General features: G+C 41.3%; 1 protein-coding gene across 1 annotated transcript in view; it reads left to right on the plus strand.

The window, feature by feature from the left end:
* ADAMTS2 (ADAM metallopeptidase with thrombospondin type 1 motif 2) overlaps nucleotides 1–20,640 on the plus strand; it is a 445,202-nt gene that overhangs the window by 382,881 nt on the left and 41,681 nt on the right. The window contains 4 exon segments of the mRNA XM_020964237.2: nucleotides 2,174–2,319; nucleotides 5,561–5,717; nucleotides 5,719–5,737; nucleotides 14,032–14,165. Of these exon segments, the coding sequence (XP_020819896.1) occupies nucleotides 2,174–2,319; nucleotides 5,561–5,717; nucleotides 5,719–5,737; nucleotides 14,032–14,165 (456 nt within the window).

Here is a 20,640-nt window from a genome sequence, read left to right on the forward strand (position 1 = left end):
TAGTAATCATGCATAGCAGTTTGGTCCAGTTCTAGAAGAGTTGATTCGTTGAGGTCTTCTGGATATTTTTTTCATGGGGCAATTGGGGTTAAGTGACTTGCCCAGAGTCACACAGCTAGGGAGTGTTATGTGTCTGAGGCCAGATTTGAACTCAGGTCCTCCTGACTTCAGGGCTGGTGCTCTATGCACTGTGCCACCTAGCTGCCCTGACTTCTGGATATTTTGAGGCCTTTTGGGATTTGCCATCTGTCAGTCCATGAAAGACAGCAAGCAGATGATTTTTAATTCTAGCCATCAGGTCATATCTTGCCTGATATTCAGGAGATATTAATTTTTTTCACCCTACATTGATCTGTCACGTAATTTCTACTATTCCTTTATATAATCTACATTATGACTAGGTCCAAGCTTCTTAAGGATAGCCTTTCTGTAATTTCTGGTGGCATTTGGTCCTGAATTGCCATTACAAACCCTTCTCTTTCTACAAATAGATCCATATGACCTGGCTATTTATTCAGGGCTTCTTTGTTGACATATTGTGGGCTAAGTTTGTATGGATATCACCCACAAAGGGCCTTTTGATTTTTTTCTTGAATCTTACCAGTTTTATAGGCTTCATCCAGAATTAGTCTTATAGTTATCTCTACTATCACCACCACCCCTATTACTTAGCCCAAATAGGACAAGAAGTAATACAGAGCCCTCAGGAACAAGGGCCCCTTTTAGACCGTGGCAATATGTCTGTATTGGTGAAGACTGGCCTGTTAGGTTTGTCAAAGAAGATGCTTTGAGAACGGCATTCTTGCTTTGTCAATTTCAACTCCCAGCCTAGCCTGGAGCAGTTCATTACACCTCTCCCCCCATGTAGATACCTCCTGTTTCTGTCTCACTTGGACCTAGCTTTGCATATTTCTTCCTATCAAGCTTTTTCTTATATTGGATTTAGGCCATTCCTTCGCTAGCTCTCATTACCTAGTGACTTTCTTTATCACCTATGACTGTATTGTATCAGTTGCCAGAGAAGTGAGTTCCTGTCCAGTTCACCTGCTTAGCTCAATTACCATTAGGCAAAGCCTTGTGGGGAGGCTCTGGCCTTTCTCCCTCCCAGCTTCAACTTAGTAACTGGTTCCTTCAGCAGTTCCCAGGATGAGTGACCCTTGCTCAATTATTTCCCAAACAACAAATCTCTCTGCAAAAGGCAACAATTGCATCATATGATTCGTAACTTTTTTGCTGGCTAGTACCATGCATTCAGTTGTATTCTTGGCTTACATAGGACCTGATAAGGTTTTGGCTGTTGAAACTCATTGTACAAAGTTAAACTTGTTTTTAACTTACATGTTACGAAAAATGAATGAACGATTACACTCTTCCTGGTCATCTGTGTGTACTTACACATATATGTGTGCAGGTGGCAGATTTCCCAGCCAGGCAATAAGACCAAAACAGATATCTCTTTGATAGGCCCCATGGAGAAGAACAGGTTTCCAAAGTCCAGCATCCTGTCAATCTTACTGTACTTACAGTAGTAGAAGGACAGTGGATTTGTTCTCAGAATCATGTTCAGATGCTAGTTCTGCCTCTTCTTAAGCTTGTGTCCTTTGGCAATCTCTTTCCCTTTCTGGGCCTCAGTTTCCTTATCTTTAAGATGAGTCAATCTGAGCACTGATATCCTGTGGTCTCTTCCAGCTTTGAGATTCTATATTCAGTATTCTCTTACAATTCTAACATTCTACATTCTGTAGTCCATTTCAGCATTAATATGATATGTGCTAAGGTCCCTTCCACTTCTAATATTCTAATAACTCTCTTCCATCTTTAACATTCTATATCCTAAGCATCCTTCTAACTTTGACATTCTGTGAGTCTGCTCTGTAATGTCCGGCTTTTGGATATGTCTGAGGAAAAGATCCATTGGAAAGGTGAATTTCAGAAAGATTGTATATTTCTCTGACCAGGATGTATTAAAGCCAAAGAATTGCATTTATGTAAATATGAGAAACAAGGATGTATCAGTATTTTCTACAGGAAAACTAACTATATCCAACAAGAATCCAAGGCCGTGTGTCTGAAACCTTAGCATCTTGGGAATGAGTGAATCTCTCCAAGGGGAACAGGAAGAGATACTAGATTAGCATGTGTCTTCATGCTTCTGTCTTGGATTCTCTTCCAGCACTGCTTTAAAGGCCATTGTATCTGGCTGACCCCAGATATCTTGAAACGGGATGGAAATTGGGGTGCATGGAGCAAGTTTGGCTCCTGTTCCAGGACCTGCGGCACTGGTGTGAAATTCAGAACCCGCCAATGTGACAACCCACAGTAAGTTGGCTTTGAACTAACATACTTGCATGGGGCATGCTCAAAAACTTATTTCCATATTAGCCGTGCTCTGAAAGCAAACACAGACAAAAAGAAAGAAAGTAAGTAAAAAGTATGCTTTGATCTGCATTCAGACTCCAGAGAATCGTGATTCTAATGAGATTATATTCCTCTCAGGCTTTTTATGTTTGTGTATAGCTCCTATCTTAGATTTTATTTTAATCTTACAACAACCTCTATGACTTTTATAGGACAGATAATATCTCCATTTTACAGATAAGGAAATTGAGGTCCAGGCAGGGAAAAATGACTTCTCCAAGATCATTTCAGAAGCAGCTAAGTCAGAACTGCTGTTATTAATAGTAGTTGACATTTTGAGAGAATTTTAAGGTTTCTAAAGCACTTTTCTTACAATAGCACTGTGGGGGATAGATGGTGTGTTATTTTTCCCTTTTATAGGTGAGAGGCCTAAAACATACAAATGAAGCCCAGAAGGTTTAGGTGATTTGCCTAAGTTCATGCCATGCGTCACAGCCAAGATTAGAACCAAGCTGTCTTAACTTCCTGAGTTTAGAAGCCTTGAAGGGGTCATGAGTGCAAAGAGTTTAAGAAGCCCTGTATTAATCCCCCTTCCACTAGACCACACTTCTTTGACAGAGTTATCTCTCTTCCTCTATCACTGTCCTCATCATTAATGAGATTCCATGGACCAGCCTCAGAGTAAATGGCCTTAGGCAGGCACTATATCCAAGGAAAGTGAGAAGAATTGAGTTAACATGATGCATCCCTGCCTTTGAGGAGCTTTCCGTCTAGTTGAGATAAGACAGGTCAAACCAGTACCAAAAGTAAGATGATAATAATACAGATCTCATTATTTCACGTTGAGATAGGACTTTTCAGTTTCTTCATGATGCCTCTGCAAGGTGGGGCATGCAGGTATTACTATCCTCATTTAGGGGGTGATTTTCTTCACTTGTGATTTCATCAGTATATAAAACTCCCTCAATCCAGTGTGGACAGTTTATAGTCTTAAGGAGTTCACCAGGAAACTCCTACTTGTGCAGGGTCACACAGCCAATGTGTGACAGGACTTGAACCCATCTTTTTGACTTTGAGACCAGCTCTCTGTCTATGACACCACACTGCCGGTCATTCTCCATTTTACAGATGAGAAAACCGAGTTAGAGAAGGGTAAATTGACTTAGCCAAGGCTGTATCGTTAGCAAAAGCCCACACTTGAACCCGGGTTATAAGGCTCCAAGGCTGGCCCTTTTTTCTGTTCCGAGGCATACCTCTTAATGATTAACTCTCAACTTTGCTGAATGAGTCACTGATTTTGAGTGGGAAGAGGTTACAGCAAAGGAATAGAGGGTTCTCCTTTCTGGGCCAGGGGAAGGCAGGCTTGACTAGCAGGGGCTGATGGGTCAAAGTTCTTTAAGATGCAGGTGATTTAGGAGCCTCTTATCAGGTTCCTTCAATTTTAGTGGCCATTAAGCCCTTGATCAGTGTAAAGGAACCTCCTCCTACCCTGTCCTCACTCCAGGTATAACATGGACCAAGAAATGACTCCTCAGCCTTTTCTAGAGTCTGGACAATCTGTGCTATCTTTTCCACGTACCACTGTCACCTGAACTGAAAATACAGTTCATAGAGCTAAAGGAGATCTTGGAGACCGCTGAGGCAAGCCCCCCTGCCCCCACTTACTGCTGTTGTTCGGATTGTTTTTCTGATGTGTTGAGGTGAAAATAAAAAATTGTAGCATTTGTTCTTTCAAAAGGAAAGAACTAATATGTGGGAGCAAAATGATAGGTTAGAATGAATCTGGACTGGGAGTGAGGCTATGTGGCCTCAAAATCCATGTGATTTAGGGCAGCCTCTCTGAGTCTCAGTGCTCTCCTCTGTAGTATGAGGGACTTGGACTAAGGATTCTTAACCCAGGTTGGGTTTCAGAGGGTTCATAAACCTAGATGGAAAAAAATTATATTTTTGTTTCAATATAACTGGTTTCTTTTATTATTTCATTGATTTTTATTTATGCATTTTAAAACATTTTGTAAAAAGGTCCAGTGGGTTCAGGAGATTGACTAAGAGGTCCATAATAAAAAAGTTAAGAACCTCTGGACTATTTTTTATAAGTCTCAGGGCCCTTTGAGCTCTAAATATTATTATCTAGCTAAATGGCACAGTGGATAGAGTGCCAGGCCTGGGGTCAGGAAGATCTGAATTCATATCTGGCCTCAGACATTTGCCAGCTGGGCAATTCACTTAACCCTGATTGCCTCAGTTTCCTTAACTGTAAAATGAGCTGGAGAAGGAAATGGCAAGCTACTGTAGTATCTTTACCAAGAAAAACCCAGATGAGTTCACAAAGTCGGACACAACTGAAAAGACTAAACAACCACCCCCCTTCCAGCTCTAAATATTATCATTCAGCATTACCATATGGCTCTTTAGACTAGTTCAAAATTCCCTAAATGAATTCCACTAAAGATATGTTAGTTACATCTCCTGAACTAAATTGTAAGCTCTGTGAAGACAGAGACCACATGTTTCTAAGCATAACTCAACTTACTGCTGAGCAGAAAAAGGACTCAATACCCCTTTTTTGTTTGTTAATTGGTAGGTGGAGTAGCCCTTGCTACCTTATTAAATACTATGAATAGCTTGCAAATTATAGGTCAACTAGTATGTAAGTGATCTTTCTAACCAGGCTTCATATGTATTTTTGTAATGTGACAATTGCATGGATGTTGTGGCCAAATCCACCTTCTGATGAGAGGCAGCATGATGCAGCAGATAGAGGGCTGAGATTGGAGTCAGGAAGATAGGGGTTCAGGGATTGCTTCTGACACATACTATCTGTGTGACTATGGGCAAGTCATTTAGTGCCTGAAGCAACTCCCTAAAATTTTAAGTTAGAGAGAAGTTGATGATTTGCATTGGTGGAAGAGGTTTCTATATCAAAACTTTTATAAACCAGTGAAATCACATGTCCAGCTCTGCCTCCCCTTCTCTGCCCCCTCCCCCACCAAAAAAAAAAAAAGATCCCTCGCTTAAGTGAATTGTAAATTTACTCCAAAGTCTTTAGCAATTTCATACATCTTAAGAATGGAAAGTGGCCAGTTTTCAAAGCTACAAAATCATGGTGACTAGTTTTAAGGGTTACTCATCCTGTCCCCACCCCTCCCATTGTCTTTCACTGTCTCTGTAAGTTGCAACAGTTTTTCTTCCCTTCCCACAGCCCAGCCAATGGAGGCCGTTCATGTGTGGGGCTCAGCTATGAGTTCCAGCTATGCAACACGCAGGATTGCCCCAATGCCCTGGATGACTTCCGAGAGGAGCAATGCCGTCAATGGGATCTCTACTTTGAACACGGAAATGCCCAGCACCACTGGCTACCCCCATGAGCACAAGGAGGGTGAGCCTGGATGAGGGCAAGGGATGGGGAGTAGCCCAAGGAAAGCTCAAAGAAAGCACCATAGAATCTCTGAGGGAGAAGGGACCTTTAGACTGTAGAATGGTCAGAGTGGGAAAGGACTATAGAACACGAAATAGAGGAGCTGAAAGAAACTTTACAACATAGAACATAGAATGTCATATCAAGGTGGTCTGACAGATAGAAAATGCATGATTTGAGTCACAGGACCTATGTTCAAATTCTGGCTCTGCCACACACTAGCTGTATGGACTTGGACAAGTCATTTAACTCCTCTTGGCCTCAGTTTTCTCAAATGTAAAATGAGGGGGTTGGACTTAATGGCTTCTAATGTCCCTTTCAGCCCTAAATCTTTGCTCTCTTGATCCCATGGTCCTAGTTAGAGCTGAGGGCAATGTTAGAAACCATCCAGGGGACCAACCGAAAAAAAGAGACATGTTCTTGTACTCTTCAGAGAGTAAGCTGATAGTCACATTATGTCAAGAGGTAAAATAGGCTGGAGATATAAACAGGTGTGTTTCTAGACTTTAAGGTTGAATGTAATTGAGCTGGTATTTATTAAAGACCTATTAGGAGAGCATGCTAAATATTGGGGAAGATACCAGGCTTTGTCCTATCGTATATGGAGTAACTGGAGTGCCCAAGGCACAGGCTTTCTGCCAGGGTGTTGAGTATATGTATGGCAGTCTCCAGCTCTCTAGAATGCATTGCAGCCCCCTTTTTAAAAAATTCCAAGCCCAAGAGTTAGGTTAGGTATATGAATTGGCCCTGAGCTTCACCATCAGTGTGCTGTCATTGGGACAACAAGGACTTGGAACAAAGCCAATCTTTGCCAGGATTGGTATCCAAACATACAGAAGCCATCCAAAAGTGTCCAGTACCAATCAAAACCTTGTGCAGGAAATTTCATACTAGCTACAACACTATTATGGAATAAGTGGATTAGAAAGGCACAAAACAAAATTCTGTGTTAAGTCTAAAAAGAAAGGCCATTACCAACAGAGGTCATCTGGAAGGGCTTCATGGAGTTGGTCTTTAAGGGATTAGCAGGAATTCAGCAGCTAAAGGATGAGAGTAAATATTTCAGGGATAGGAAAGAGTATATGAGCAAGGAAAAACACAGGGCACGCTTAGGCAGCATATATAGAATGCACTGAATTAAGTAGTATGAGATACGGCTGGAAATGTAGAGTGGCCCTAAATTATGGAGGGCCATGTGTGCCAAGCTAAGGAGTACACAAATGAGTGAGACTACGCGAGAGGGAGCCACAGTTCAGTGATCTGAGAAGAAGCACAATCAGATCTCTGCTGAGGGAAGAGTGAGCCAGCAATAGTATGAAGGATGAACTGGAAAGAGAATAGAAGGCAAGGAGTCATTGGGAGGATTTTACCGTAGTTCAGGCAAGTGGTAATGACAGTCTATGCTCAGGGGGTGGGTGGCATAAGGAGTAGGGAACAGGATTCAGATGCAAGAGGTTGAGAAGATAAAACCAACAGGTCTTAGTGATCATTGGATGAAGCATCTGAGAGTATGGTTACACCTGAGCACATGAGATCTCTCTGTGTCTAGATTAGAGAGAGTCTGCTGGGCAGGGATTGGAGGATGGGAATGGGGGTGGGTATAGCAATGGAGCTCACCTAAGAGGTCTTTACTTTGTATCCTTAGCTTCTTTTTTTCTGGGTAATTAATAATTTTATTAATTATGGCTAGCAAATAATGAATAAAAGGGTGGTCATTTGGCTTTCTCTCATAAACTAAAGATGAATCAAGGAGGCCTCTCAATGCTTATTTGCCCTTGGAAGAGTGGGTGTTCCAGACAGGTGGCAATCAACTTTGATTGGTTAACAATTAATGAGAGAATGAATATTATAATGAAAGGTGGGACCTATTTTAATGAGGGACTGGGAGAATGTGACTTTGATTATGTCACTCTTAATCCTCTCTATCCAGACCCCCCCCCAACTTCCCCTCCCACACTGTACCCCACCTAGGACAATCTAGACCCAAGTCTCTCTGAGTAGAACACAATGGGCTGGAATTCACCTAGATTAGATTCTCTTTGTACGTTTTCCAGTGAGCCGGGGTAAAAATGGTCTAGGTGGGTATCCTTAGCTTCTATTATATTCACTGAATGGGCATTGCCTCACTTAAAGTAAGAACTTGAAAAGGCCTTAGCTTAAAAGGGCCAAGGTCTCACACTGCATCGTGGGCCATCTCCAGTCATCCTGATAGATATCTGGCTGCTGGACCCAGATGGCTCTGGAGGAGAAGGTGAGGCTGGCGACTTTGCCTAGCCCTCCCTCCCTCACTCAAATCAAAGTCAATTGCACATCACGTCATCATCTCCCTGATGTCATGGTCCTCTTTGAGAACAAAGGACAGACCACAATTGTAATTCCAGACGTGCCCATTACAGTATACAGTGTCAATGACAGGGCTGGCGTTTTGGTCTTGACCTTGAGCCGGCCTATCTCCCTCCACTTATCTCCCCCCTCCTCATTCCCTTCCTTGGTTCCTACACTCAGCCCTACTGAGAGGAGAAAGCTGATAGGTTTCTCTTCACTCTCAAATCTCTACCTAACACCTTGCAGTCCACATATCTTCCCATGGAACATGATGGTCGGGAGACACTTACTGGTGTTAGCATAGCTCTAACAAAGGCCCCCAGTGGGGAGGAGCATTCAGCATAAACACCGGGTGTGGCTCAATTTGAAGAATCCAGCAAAATCTCTTAGAATTGTAGAATCCTGTTATCTTGGAGTTGGAGTTGAAATGGCTCTCAAAGATCACCTGGTCCAGCCCATACCTGAGCAGAAGTCCCTGCATGTCATCCCTGACACGTAGTCATCTAGCCTGTATTTGAATACTTCTGATAACGGAGAACTTACTGTCTATTAAAGCAGACCAATCTACTCTAAGAAGACAGCTCTAATTGTTACAGAGTCTCTCCTTAGTCTGAGTTAAAGTCTGCCTTACCACAACTTCTATCCATTGGTCTTATTTTGGTCCTTTGAGGCCAAGCATAAGAAGACTAAGTAACCCCTTCCCTATCACACAACCTTTCAGAATTATAAAGACAGGGCATTTCTCCACTTAGTCTTCCAGATGGAGTCATACCGTAAATGGGCTCTAACAAGATCGCCTCTCCAGTCCTGGACAGCCAAATAAACTGATTGCCATATTGTTTAGTCCTGGGCTTTGATGCATGCCAAGCCAGATACTGCAACAGGGGAATTAGTAAAGAATATTTAAGTCTAGCCAGAAGCTGCTGCTTTAAGAATAGGGTCATGGTTTTGGATTCAAGGGAAAGAAAAAACAGAGACTTGCCCCTGCAGGAGACCTTCTACACACCTCCCCACACCAAAAAAAAAAAATACACATTCTCTAACCAGGAGGGACATCAAAACATCTGGGTCAGGTTCTCCAGGAGTCCAGTCTGATGTCCATGAGGACTCAGTGGATCTTCGTGGTCTTGGAATGGGAGCTGGGTTTCATGGAGATTTAAGGAAGCCTGGCCTCTAAATGGAGATAAAGGCTGAGTGATGAAGAAGAGGTCTGAGAGGGCTTACACTGGCTACAAACGCTCCTACAGGTTGAACTTCACTGCAATGAGCTGGAGCTCACTGATGAAAACCCCAGTGCACCATCTTGTGGCTGAGCTTACACTGACAACCTGCACCATTTACCAGCCTGGCCTGGCCTGCTGTGAAGACGGGCTCCATTCTTCTGGTGCCTCTCCTATAAGGAGCCCAAAGCCCACAGGCAGATATCTCAGAATCTCAGAGTTAGAAGGGGCCTCTGAGTCCACTTAATCCACCTCACACCCTAAGGAGAAAATCCCTCAAGAATTTCCCTGACTTCAGCCTCTCTAATGGCAAACATCCCGGGACAGGGAGCCCATTGGTTCCCACAATGGCAACTCATTCCTACATTGACCAGTTCTGAGCATTAGGAAGTTCTGCCCTTACAATGAGCCTCAGTTTGCTTCTCTGCAGCTTCTAGTTCTTCCATCTGGGACCAAAGAGAGTAAGTCTCCATGAAAGCCCTTCAGCTATCATGCCCTTAATTCTTCTCTTCTGCAGGTTAAATGTTACTCCCTCCTGACCCACAAACACACAGAATTCCTTCCATCAATCCTCCTGTATCATTCATTTCCAAGCTAATCACCTCTTGCCCTGCTTTAGCTCATCTGTGTCTCCCTTGTAATATGGTACCCAGAAGTAGAGGCCATGCTCTAGATGTGGCCTGACCAGGACACAGAGCAGGGGACCCACAACCTCCCACTTTCTGGATACTATCCTTGTTCAGTGAAGCCAGCTCTGGGCCCAGGAGGCTTCTCAGCTCTCTCAGTGACTTGGAATTGGTTTTACAGATGTGGCAGCTACTGTGATCTACGGTGTCCTGAAAAGCCTTCTCTAAACCAGTTGCAGACAGACTGCAAAAGAGGCTGACATGATACCTCCTTTTCCTGATATTTTTTTCACTGGGTGTAGGGAAGAGAGATTAAGTTAATATGGTTAGCAGATTAGAGTTCTTTCTACTTCACTGGGCCTCTTGTAGATGAGGTGGTTTAAGGGCTATTATTAGCCATATTCTCATGTTTACAGATACCAGTTATAATTGCTCCTGGTTCAGTGAGCACCTGAATACTGGGAACATTCATTGGTTTCAACATAGAGAAACTAGTAACCCATAACCAAGTACATAATAACTCATTACTTACAGTCTGTATCAGCTTTGCTTGCTGTCTTTAATGAATCATAGCCAGCAAAGTCTTCATTCCCTTCAGCAGCCATGGCTACTTCTAATGAAATATGGGAAATAAACATGAGAATAAGAACTAGGTCCATGTTCACAGGTGTTTCCACATTAAAAGGAAAAGGGAAAAGGAAGGGAATAAGCATTTATATAATACCTGCTATGTGCCAGACAGTGACCAGAGTGCATTTTACAAATATCGTTTCATTTGATCCTCCCAACAACCCTGTGAAGTAGATGCTATTATTATCCCCACTTTACAATTAAGTTTGAAATTGAGGCAAACAGTTAGTTAAGTGACTTGCCCAGGGTCACACAGCTAGTAAGTGTCTGAAGCTGGATTTTAATTCAGGTCTTCCTGACTCTAGGGCCAGTGTTCTATCCACAGTGCCACCAGCTGCACAAGTCTTTCCCATATTCTACCAAGCGTAGTGACCTCTGAGCTAGCAACAGCAACAACCACCAACACTGATGAAGCACCCACTTAACAGGGTACCACTTTGTGATGGGAGATGAGAGGTGTAAAAGTTTAAATAAGATACAGTCCTTGCCTTTATGGGCTTTATATTCTAAGTAGGGAAATAAGAAACATATACAAATATCTGTAATATATAATATTACATGATAAATATATCAGAAAGGTACAAAACAACATGCTCTGTGAGGCCTGAAAAAGAAGGTCGTTACTAAGAAGATCATGGGAGAGCTGAAAACTGACTTTCTTTTTGGTAGGTGAACCCAAATTGGCAAATCTGGTCCAGCCTCTGTTTAACATCCAGCCCAACCCAGGACAGGAATTACATGCAATTCACCAGGGTTGGTGACAAAGGACCTCAACACTTTTCTATTCAAATTGGAACAAGATACTTCATTTATTAAATAGAGTAGAACTGACTTATGCCAATCATTAAACTTCCTGTTTTGCTTTACTTTTGGTGAACAACATTTTGCTTTATTGAAGTGTGATAGAAAACAAGCCCTCATCCTAAACAACCCACATCCTGAGGATTGTCCACCTTCCACCCCTTTTTTTCCATTAGTAGTTAATGCCCAATCATCACATCACTTAGGGATAGGCCTACCCAAGGCCCTGGCTAAGGGAAAAAACCTTCCAAATTTGTTCTCTCTGGAGCTGATACCACACCCCTCTGTTGGTGCACTTAGAGTGCCCTCTTCTGTCTCTGTGCTGTAATTTCATTAAATGTCTTTTGAGGAGCTTATTATGCATCTGGACTTCAATTCCTCCATACCAAAGTAGACAATTTTTGCAAGTTGCAGAATCTCACAAAACTGAAAAAACAAAATCACTCCCTGCATTCTGTTCAGCACCTCAGTCAGTACCACGGTCAGCACCCTGGTGGAGCCTCTAGCACCTTAAGCTGATTCTCAAATAACAGACATTGCCTGGTCCTCAGTCAAATTCTAGCTTGGTAGCAACTACCATAACTTTGTGGGAACTGTAATAACCCAGGCTCACCCCAAAGAGAAAGAACTTTACACAATATTGGGAAAAAAGACTAGAGAATGTTTGAATCAGAGTCTTAGACAGGGAGACTTGGACTGCTATGGAAGCTTATATGACCATAAAATTTTTGTTGACCCCATAAATAAGCCAAATGAGCAAGAATGCCTCCGGAGAAGGTCCCCTGTGCTTGAGGGGAGGGAGGATAGTTGGTGGGACTTCTGCTTGCTTTGAACCTATCTTAGATCCAAATCATGGGAAAAAGTTGTTCCTGGCTTTGGAAGAGTCAGCAGGATGCCTTATATGGGTCATGTACCTTTTGGAGAACTAAGGAAGGTTTTCTGGAAATTGGGTGATGATAAGAAATCAGTTCACTCAGAGCTTTCCATGTCTTTTGACTCTGTTCCTGCACTGGCATAGTTTGAAATCCCCAGGGAGGGCCAATGACACTACTCCACTTAGGGCCACAGTCTGCTCAATGGGGGTGCTTTTAAATGGGTCACCCCCTGTCTGTATTTCCTATTCCATATCTCAGGACTAGCCAGGCATCTATAAATAAATAGACATTAGCAGCAGGATATTAACTGTGTACAGCTTGTTGTAATTATTTTTCCATCCTCAAAATTAATCTTCCTCTGTGGGTGAAAATTTGGGCCTGAGGTGGTATTGGCAACCCATTATTAATTCTCCATGACGTGTTTTAGGATAAAATTCTATGCCTTGAAAAGAAAAGGCCATCATCTGAACACAAAAGCTCAGGCATACTAATTAAAATCATTCATTCACCTAACGAGGTGCAGTGGAAAGATCACTGATTTGAAATTAGAAGGCCTAGATTCTAGTCCCAGCTCTGCTACTTACTATATTACCTTATAAATGTCAATATATCCCCCTCCCTGAGCCTTAGTTTTCTCATCTACACAATTGAAGAGTTGGATTGCTTCTAAATCTATGATTCTATAATCCCCCAACCTTTCTTGAGCTCCTGTTGTGTCCAGGACCCTGTGCAAGGAGCCACGGGGGGACAAAGATGAATTAGTTCAGTCCAATAAGCATTAAGGGCCTACTGTATTAAGCATAAAATGGCAAGTCTGGAGTAGTTGTTGTCCTCATGAAGCTTCCAAACTGTGTGAATTCAGAGGGCTCATCCTTCAGGTTTGCTGCAAAGTAGAGTGCTTAAAGAAGGGCAATTTGAAATAAAGCAACAAAGGAGTGTTGGAACTTGATTGTAGAAGGCCTTAAAGGCCAAGCTAAAGAGTAGATAATTTTTCATGCTGGCAGTAGGGAGCCATTGAAGTGATTTTCGGGCAGGGGAGTGTATGGTCAATCCTGTGCATTAGGAAGATTATTTGGACAGCTGTGTGAAAGATTGATTGGAGAGAGGAGATTGGATACAGGGAGGTCATATAAGAGGCTATTAAAATCATCTAGGCTAGAGGTGATGAGGGCCGAGACTAGGAGTTTTAGCATTATGAGATGTATTTGAGATATTGTAGAGGCAGAGTCAACAAAACTTGGTAACTAATTTAGTGCACTGGGTTAGGAAGAGACAGGAATGCAAGTTGTCCCAGAGATTTTAAGCCCGGGTGATTCTCAGATAGTAAAGTTGGGGAAAGGTACCCTGACAGAGCTCACTGCCTAGCACAAATAAGACATGGGCATAAATATCCACTTTACAAGGCAAGACATGAGTACCATAAAAGGTTCAGAGGAAAGGGGGGCCAGGGAATGTTTTAGGAAGGAGATAGCCCCTGAGCTCACCGTTGAAGTATTGGTGAAGTTTAAATTAGCAACTCCTAAATCTCACAGTCAGTTTTAAATTCAGCCATAAGTAACCAGTGCCCCTTCCAATATCTCCCCATCCCTTCCCTCTCCATCCTCTATGCCTTTTTTCTTGTTTCCCTATCCTGTCTAATTCCCATCGATGTGATGAAATGACATGCCAATGGTCCTGCATGATTAGCCATGTGACATATCAAGCCCAAAAGGAGTACGTGTAAACCTTATCAGTAAATAGTTTGTAAAGCAAATGAAATCTGCCGTTTTATCCTGCAGCCAAGGAAAGATGCCATCTCTACTGCCAATCAAAAGAAACCGGAGAAGTGGTATCCATGAAGCGAATGGTACATGATGGGACCCATTGCTCCTATAAGGATCCTTACAGCCTTTGTGTACGTGGAGACTGTTTGGTAAGTGTTGAGGGAAGATGACATTTGGGTTCTTAAAAACAAAGCAAAAGTGAGCACTTCAAAGCCAATGTTGTTCAGTGGAAAGAGCCCTGGACCATGACTTTGGAGCTCTGAGTTCCAGCTCTGAATCTATTATTTACAAATTGCAACCTTGGAGAAGTCACCTTACTTCTCTGGGCCTCTTTTACCTCATCTATAAAACTACAGTAATGATCCCTGTCCTGACAACATTATAACATTGTTGTGAGGTTCAAATGAGTTAATATACACTAGTGATTCAAATACAGTTTGTACTATTTCCCCAAAAATATCTGATGTGATATAGTGAATAAGGCATTTTACGTGGATTCAGGAAGATCTGAGTTCAGACCCCATCTGAAAAGCTTGCTGACCCTGGGGAAATCACTGCTCTCTAAACCTCAGTTTCCTCATCTGTAAAACAAGAAGATTTGACTCAGTGGTTTTTAAGGTCTCTTCCAGCTATATCTATGATCTTAAAATTAGACACTTAGTCATGAAAGATTGTGAAGATTACACATTGAGGGAAGATCAGAAAGAGGTAAATGTGATGAAGACACAGTAATGAAGACAGGAAGACCAGTAATAATGGAAATGCTTTTGTTGTTTAGTGACCCTTTATGACCCTCATAGACGACAGCAGTCCGTGGGGTTTTCTTGGCAAGGTTACTTCAACGGTTTGCCATTTCCTTCTCTAGTGGATTCGGTGGAACCTTTTGTCAGGCAGTGGGTAAGTGGCTTGCCCAGGGTCACATAGCTAAGAAGTCTCCGAGGCTGGATGAGAACTCAGGTCTTCCTGACTCCAGGCCCACCTTCCTCAGAGAAATGCTTCAGATGTCTTTAACTCAGTAGAAATATAAAAGAAAAATTTACAAGAAAGATCTATTTTAATACAGTGATTTCAGAGCAATTTTAAAATTTTACTTTTCTGTCAAACATTTATTTTCTCTCTCTCCCACCCCCACACTGGGGAAAAGAAAAAAAAATTCATAACAAATATTCATAGTCAAGCAAAACAAATGCCTATTTTGCCCATGTCCAAAAATCTGTTCTTATTCGTAGTCTGCATGTATTCATACATATGCATCTGTATATAAATCTATGTATTATTCTATTGAGTCTATCACCTCTCTGTTTGGAGATGGGTAACACAGTTCATCATCAGTCTTCTGAAATTTTTATTGGTCACTGCATTGATCAGAGTTCTTAAATTGGGCACAGCTAGCTGGCACAGTGCATAGAGCACCAGCCCTGGAGTTAGGAGGACCCGAGTTCAAATGCGGCCTCAGACACTTGACACTAGCTACGTGACCCTAGGCAAGTCACTTAGCCCCAATTGCCTCACCAAAAAAATAAAAGATCAGGGCAGCTAGGTGGTGCAGTGGATGGAGCATCAGCCCTCGAGTCAGGAGGACCTGAGTTCAAATCCAGAATCAAGACAGACGATACACACTAGCTGTATGACCCTGGGCAAGTCACTTAACCCCAATTGCCTCACCAAAACAAAACAAAAAGAATTCTTAAATCTATTAAAATTGCTTATCTTTACAATGTTGTTGTTTTAGAAATGGTTCTCCAGATTTTTCTCACTTCACTTTTTATCAGTGTGTAATAAGTCTTCCCAGGTTTCTCTGAATGCATTCTTGTTATCATTTCTTAGAGCACAATAGTATTTCATTATATTCATATACCATAATTTGTTCAGCCATTCCCTTGATTGTTAAGCACTCACTTGGTATCCAGTTCTTTGCCACTATAAAAAGGGATGCTATAGATATTTTTGTATACCTGGATCCTTTCCCTCTTTCTTTGATATACCTGGGAGATAGGCCGAGTAGAGATATCACTGAATCAGAAGGTACTCGAGATTTAGTGACCTCTTGAGCATAATTTCAAATTACTCTCCAGATTGGCTGTGCTGTTGTTGTTGTTATTGTCCTCCTCCTCCTCATCCTCCTCTCCCTACCCCCTCCCCCGTTCAGGCATATTCAGCTTTTCTTGACCCCATGGACCATGGCATGCCAGGTCCTTCTATCCTCTACTATATCCTGAAGTCTGTCCAAGCTCATTTTCATTGCTTCCATGACACTATCTATCCACCTCACATCTGCTGTCCCCTTCTCCTTTTGCCTTCAATCTTTCCCAACATCAGAGTCTTTTCCAATGAGTTATGTCTTTTCATTATGTGGCCAAAGTATTTAAGTGTCAGTATTTGACCTTCCAATGAATAGCCTGAGTTAATTTCTTTAAATATTGACTGATTTGATCTCCTTACTGTCCAAGGAACTCTCAAAAGTCTTCTCTAGCACCGCAACTTGAAAGCATTAATTCTGCAGAACTCAGCTTTCCTTATAGTCCAACTCTCACAACTATACATTACTACTGAAAAAACCATGGCTTTGACTATACAGACCTTTGTTGCTGAGGCCTTGTCTCTGATTTTTAGTAGGCTGTCCAGATTTGCCATAGCTTTCCTTCTAAGGAACAAGCATTTTTTAATTTCATGACCATAGTCACCATTTGCAGTGATCTTTGAGCCCAAGAATATAAAACCTGGCACTGCTTCCATTTCTTCTTCCCTCTATTTGCTAGCAAATGCTGAGACCAATTGCCATGATCCTAGTTTTTTATGTTAAGCTTCAAGCCAGTTTCTACACTCTCTTCTTTTGCCCTCGTGAAAAGCCTTCTTAATTCTTCACTTTCTTCAGAGTGATATCATCTGAGTATCTGAGATTGTTGATATTTATCTTGGCAACCTGAATTCCAGCTTTTGATTCATCCCTCCTGGCATTTCGTACGATGTACTCTGCACATAAGTTAAATAAATTTAGTGACAATATGCAGCCTTATAGTACTTCTTTTCCAATCTTAAACCAATCATTTTTTCATGTTTGGTTCTAACTGTTCTTGGTTCTAACTCTTTGACCTTCATATGTGTTCCTCAGGAGACAAGTAAGATGGTCTAGTAGTCCAATCTCTTTGAGGACTTGTCACATTTTGTTGTGATTCTAACAGTCAAAGGCTTTAGTGTAGTCAGTGAAGCAGAAGTAGATGTTTTTTCTGGAACTCCTTTGCTTTTTCCATAATCCAGCGAATGTTGGTGATTTGGTCTCTAGTTCCTCTGCCTCAATAGCAATTCACAATTCCACCAACAGTACATTAATGTACCTGTTTTCCTACAGCCCCTCCAACATTTGCCTTTTTTTTTGTCACTTTGCCAGTCTGATGGTATCTCAGTGTTGCTTTAATCTGCATTCCTCCAACTATTTGTGATTTAGAACATATTTTCATTTGGCTATTGATAGCCTGAATATGTTCCTTTGAGAAATATCTGTTTATATCCCCCTTTTTACCATTTGTGGAATGGTTCTTATTCTTACACTTGAATCAGTTCCTTTTTTGGAAATTAAACTTGTATTCAAAAAACTTGCTGTAAAGATTTTTTCCCAATTAACTGTTTCCCTTCTAACAATAACCGTGTTGGTTTTGTTTGTGGGGAAAAAACTTTTCAATTATATATGATTAATAATTGCTCACTTTATCTTCTGTAGTCCTCTTTATCTCTTGTTTGATCATAAACTCTTTCCCTATTCAAATCTCTGAAAGGAAAGTTCTTCCTTGTTCCTCTAGTTTATGATGTAATAATGCAGTGATTTTGTATCCTTCTTTTCCCAAGAGACAGCATAGTATAGTAGATAGATAGCCAGCCTCAAATCAAGAAGAGCTGAGTTCAACTCTTGCCCTTGACATATACTGTCTCTTTGACTCTGAGAAAGTCATAACTTCTCAGTGTTCTAGGCAATTCTCTAAGGATCTAAGCTGTAGAGAATGTTCCAATTGGTACACGTAGAGAGAATTTCCTCTCCTGGAGGTACCTATGCCAATGAAATCATAAGTCCAACCCCTCTCTCTTAGCCCTATTTTGCTATGTATTTGGTTTACTTTTTTATTTTTTTAATTAATTAATTTATTTTTAGTTTTCAACATTCACTTCCACAAGATTTTGAGTTCCAAATTTTCTCCCCTTCTCATCCTTCCCCCCACCTCAAAATGGCATGCATTCTGAATATCCCTTCTCCTAATCTGCCCTTCCTTCTATCTCCACCCCTTCTCTTATCCCCTTCCCCTTCTATTTTCCTATAGGGCAGGATAGATTTCTATACCCCATTGCCTGTATGTCGTATTTCTCAGTTGCATGTGAAAATAATTTTTAACATTTGTTTTTAAAACTTTGGGTTCCAAATTTTCTCCCACCCTCCCTCATTGAGAAGGCAAGCAACTCAATACAGGTTATACATGTGTAGTCGTGCAAAATACTTCCATAGTAGTCATGTTATGAAAAACTACCTATATGTCCCTTCATGCTATCTTGTCCCCCATTTATTCTATTCTCTCTTTTGACCCTGTCCCTCCTTAGAAGTGTTTGCTTCTGATTACCCCCTCCCCAAATCTGCCTTCCCCTCTATCATCCCTCTGCTCTCTTATCCCTTTCCCCTCTATTTTCCTGTAGGGTAAGATAGATTTACACACCTAATTGAGTGTGTGTGATATTCCCTCCTTAAGTCAAATCCGATGATAATAAGATTCACTCATTCCTTCTTACCTTCCCCTGTTTCCCCTCCACTGTTAAAGCCTTTTCTTGTCTGTTTTATGGGAGATAATTTACCCCATTCTACCTCTCTCTTTCTCCTTCTCCCAGTATAATTCTTTCTTAACCCTTAATTTTATTCTTCAGATATCACCCCTACATCTTCAACTCACTGTGCCCTCTATCTATCTATCTATCTATCTATACATACATACATACATACATACATACATACATATAATTTTTTCCCTCTGACTACCCTAATACTGACAAAGGTCTCATGAGTTACAAATATCATCTTTCCATGCAGGAATGTAAACAGTTCAACCTTAATAAGTCCCTTATGATTTCTCTTTCCTGTTTACCTCTTCATCCGTCTCCTGAGTCTTCTATTTGAAAGTCAGATTTTCTATTCAGCTTTAGTCTTTTCATCAAGAATGCTTGAAAGTCCTCTATTTCACTGAATGTCCATTTCACCCCAAGGATTATACTCAGTTTTGGTGGATAGACAATTCTTGGTTGTAATCCTATCTCCTTTGACCACTGGAATATCATATTCCAAGCCCTCTGGTCCCTTAATGTAGAAGCTGCTAAATCTTGTGTTATCCTGATTGTGTTTCCATAATACTTGAATTGGGGGCAGCTAGGTGGCGCAGTGGATAGAACACTGGCCCTGGATTCAGGAAGACCTGAGTTCAAATCCAGCCTCAGACACATAATACTTACTAGCTGTGTGACCCTGGGCAAGTCACTTACCCCCATTGCCTAACAAAAAAAAAAACATGATACTTGAATTGTTTCTTCCTGGCTGCTTGCAATATTTTCTCCTTGATCTGGGAACTCTGGAATTTGGCTACAATATTCCTAGGAGTTTTCCTCTGGGGATCTCTTTCAGGAGGTGATCGGTGGATTCTTTCAATTTCTATTTTGCCCCCTGGTTCTAGAATATCAGGGCAGTTTTCCTTGATAATTTCTTGAAAGATAATGTCTAGGGTCTTTTTTTGATCATGACTTCCAAATAGTCCAATAATTTTTAAATTCTCTCTCCTGGATCTATTTTCCAGGTCAGTTGTTTTTCCAATGAGATATTTCTCATTGTTTTCTTTTTTTTTTTTTTTGGTTTTGTTTTACAATGTCTTGATTTTTCATAAAGTCACTAGCTTCCATTTGCTCCATTCTAATTTTTAAGAAAGTATTTTCTTCAGTGAGTTTTTGGACTTCCTTTTCCATTTGGCCAATTCTGCTTTTTAAGGCATTCTTCTCCTTATTGGCTTTTTGGACCTCTTTTGCCATTTGGGTTATGCTAATTTTAAGGTGTTATTTTCTTCAGTATTTTTTGGGGGGTCTCCTTTAGCAAGCTGTTGACTTGTTTTTCATGATTTTCTTGCATCACTCTCATTTCTCTTCCCAGTTTTCCTCTACTTCTCTTAATTGCTTCTCAAAATCCTTTTTGAGCTCTTCCATGGCCTGGGACCAATTCATATTTTTCTTGGAGGCTTTGGACGTAGGAGCTTTGACTTTGTTGTCTTCTTCTGGTTGTATGTTTTGATCTTCTTTGTCACCAGAGAAAGAGTCTATGCTCTGACTTTTTTTGCTCAGTTTGCTCATGATCCTAGACAGTTACTTGAGATATAAACTCTTTGTTAAGGTAGGAGTCTGCTTCCAGTGTGGAGAATGTACTGTCCCAAGCTTCGGGGGGTTTTGTGCAGCTATTTTCAGAGATACTTCTAGGGACCTGTAAGTTTTCAGTTCTTCCAGGGTGGTATGATCAAGGGCGAGGTGTTTACTCCTTTCTTGGCTTGTGCTCTTGTCTATGAGTGACCACAAGCACTCTTTTCTGCCTTGGAACTGCGAGAAGGATTTTCTCTG

This window comes from Phascolarctos cinereus, unplaced genomic scaffold, assembly GCF_003287225.1.
Source record: "Phascolarctos cinereus isolate Bilbo 61053 unplaced genomic scaffold, phaCin_HiC Scaffold_2;HRSCAF=192, whole genome shotgun sequence".
Taxonomy (NCBI): Eukaryota; Metazoa; Chordata; class Mammalia; order Diprotodontia; family Phascolarctidae; genus Phascolarctos; species Phascolarctos cinereus.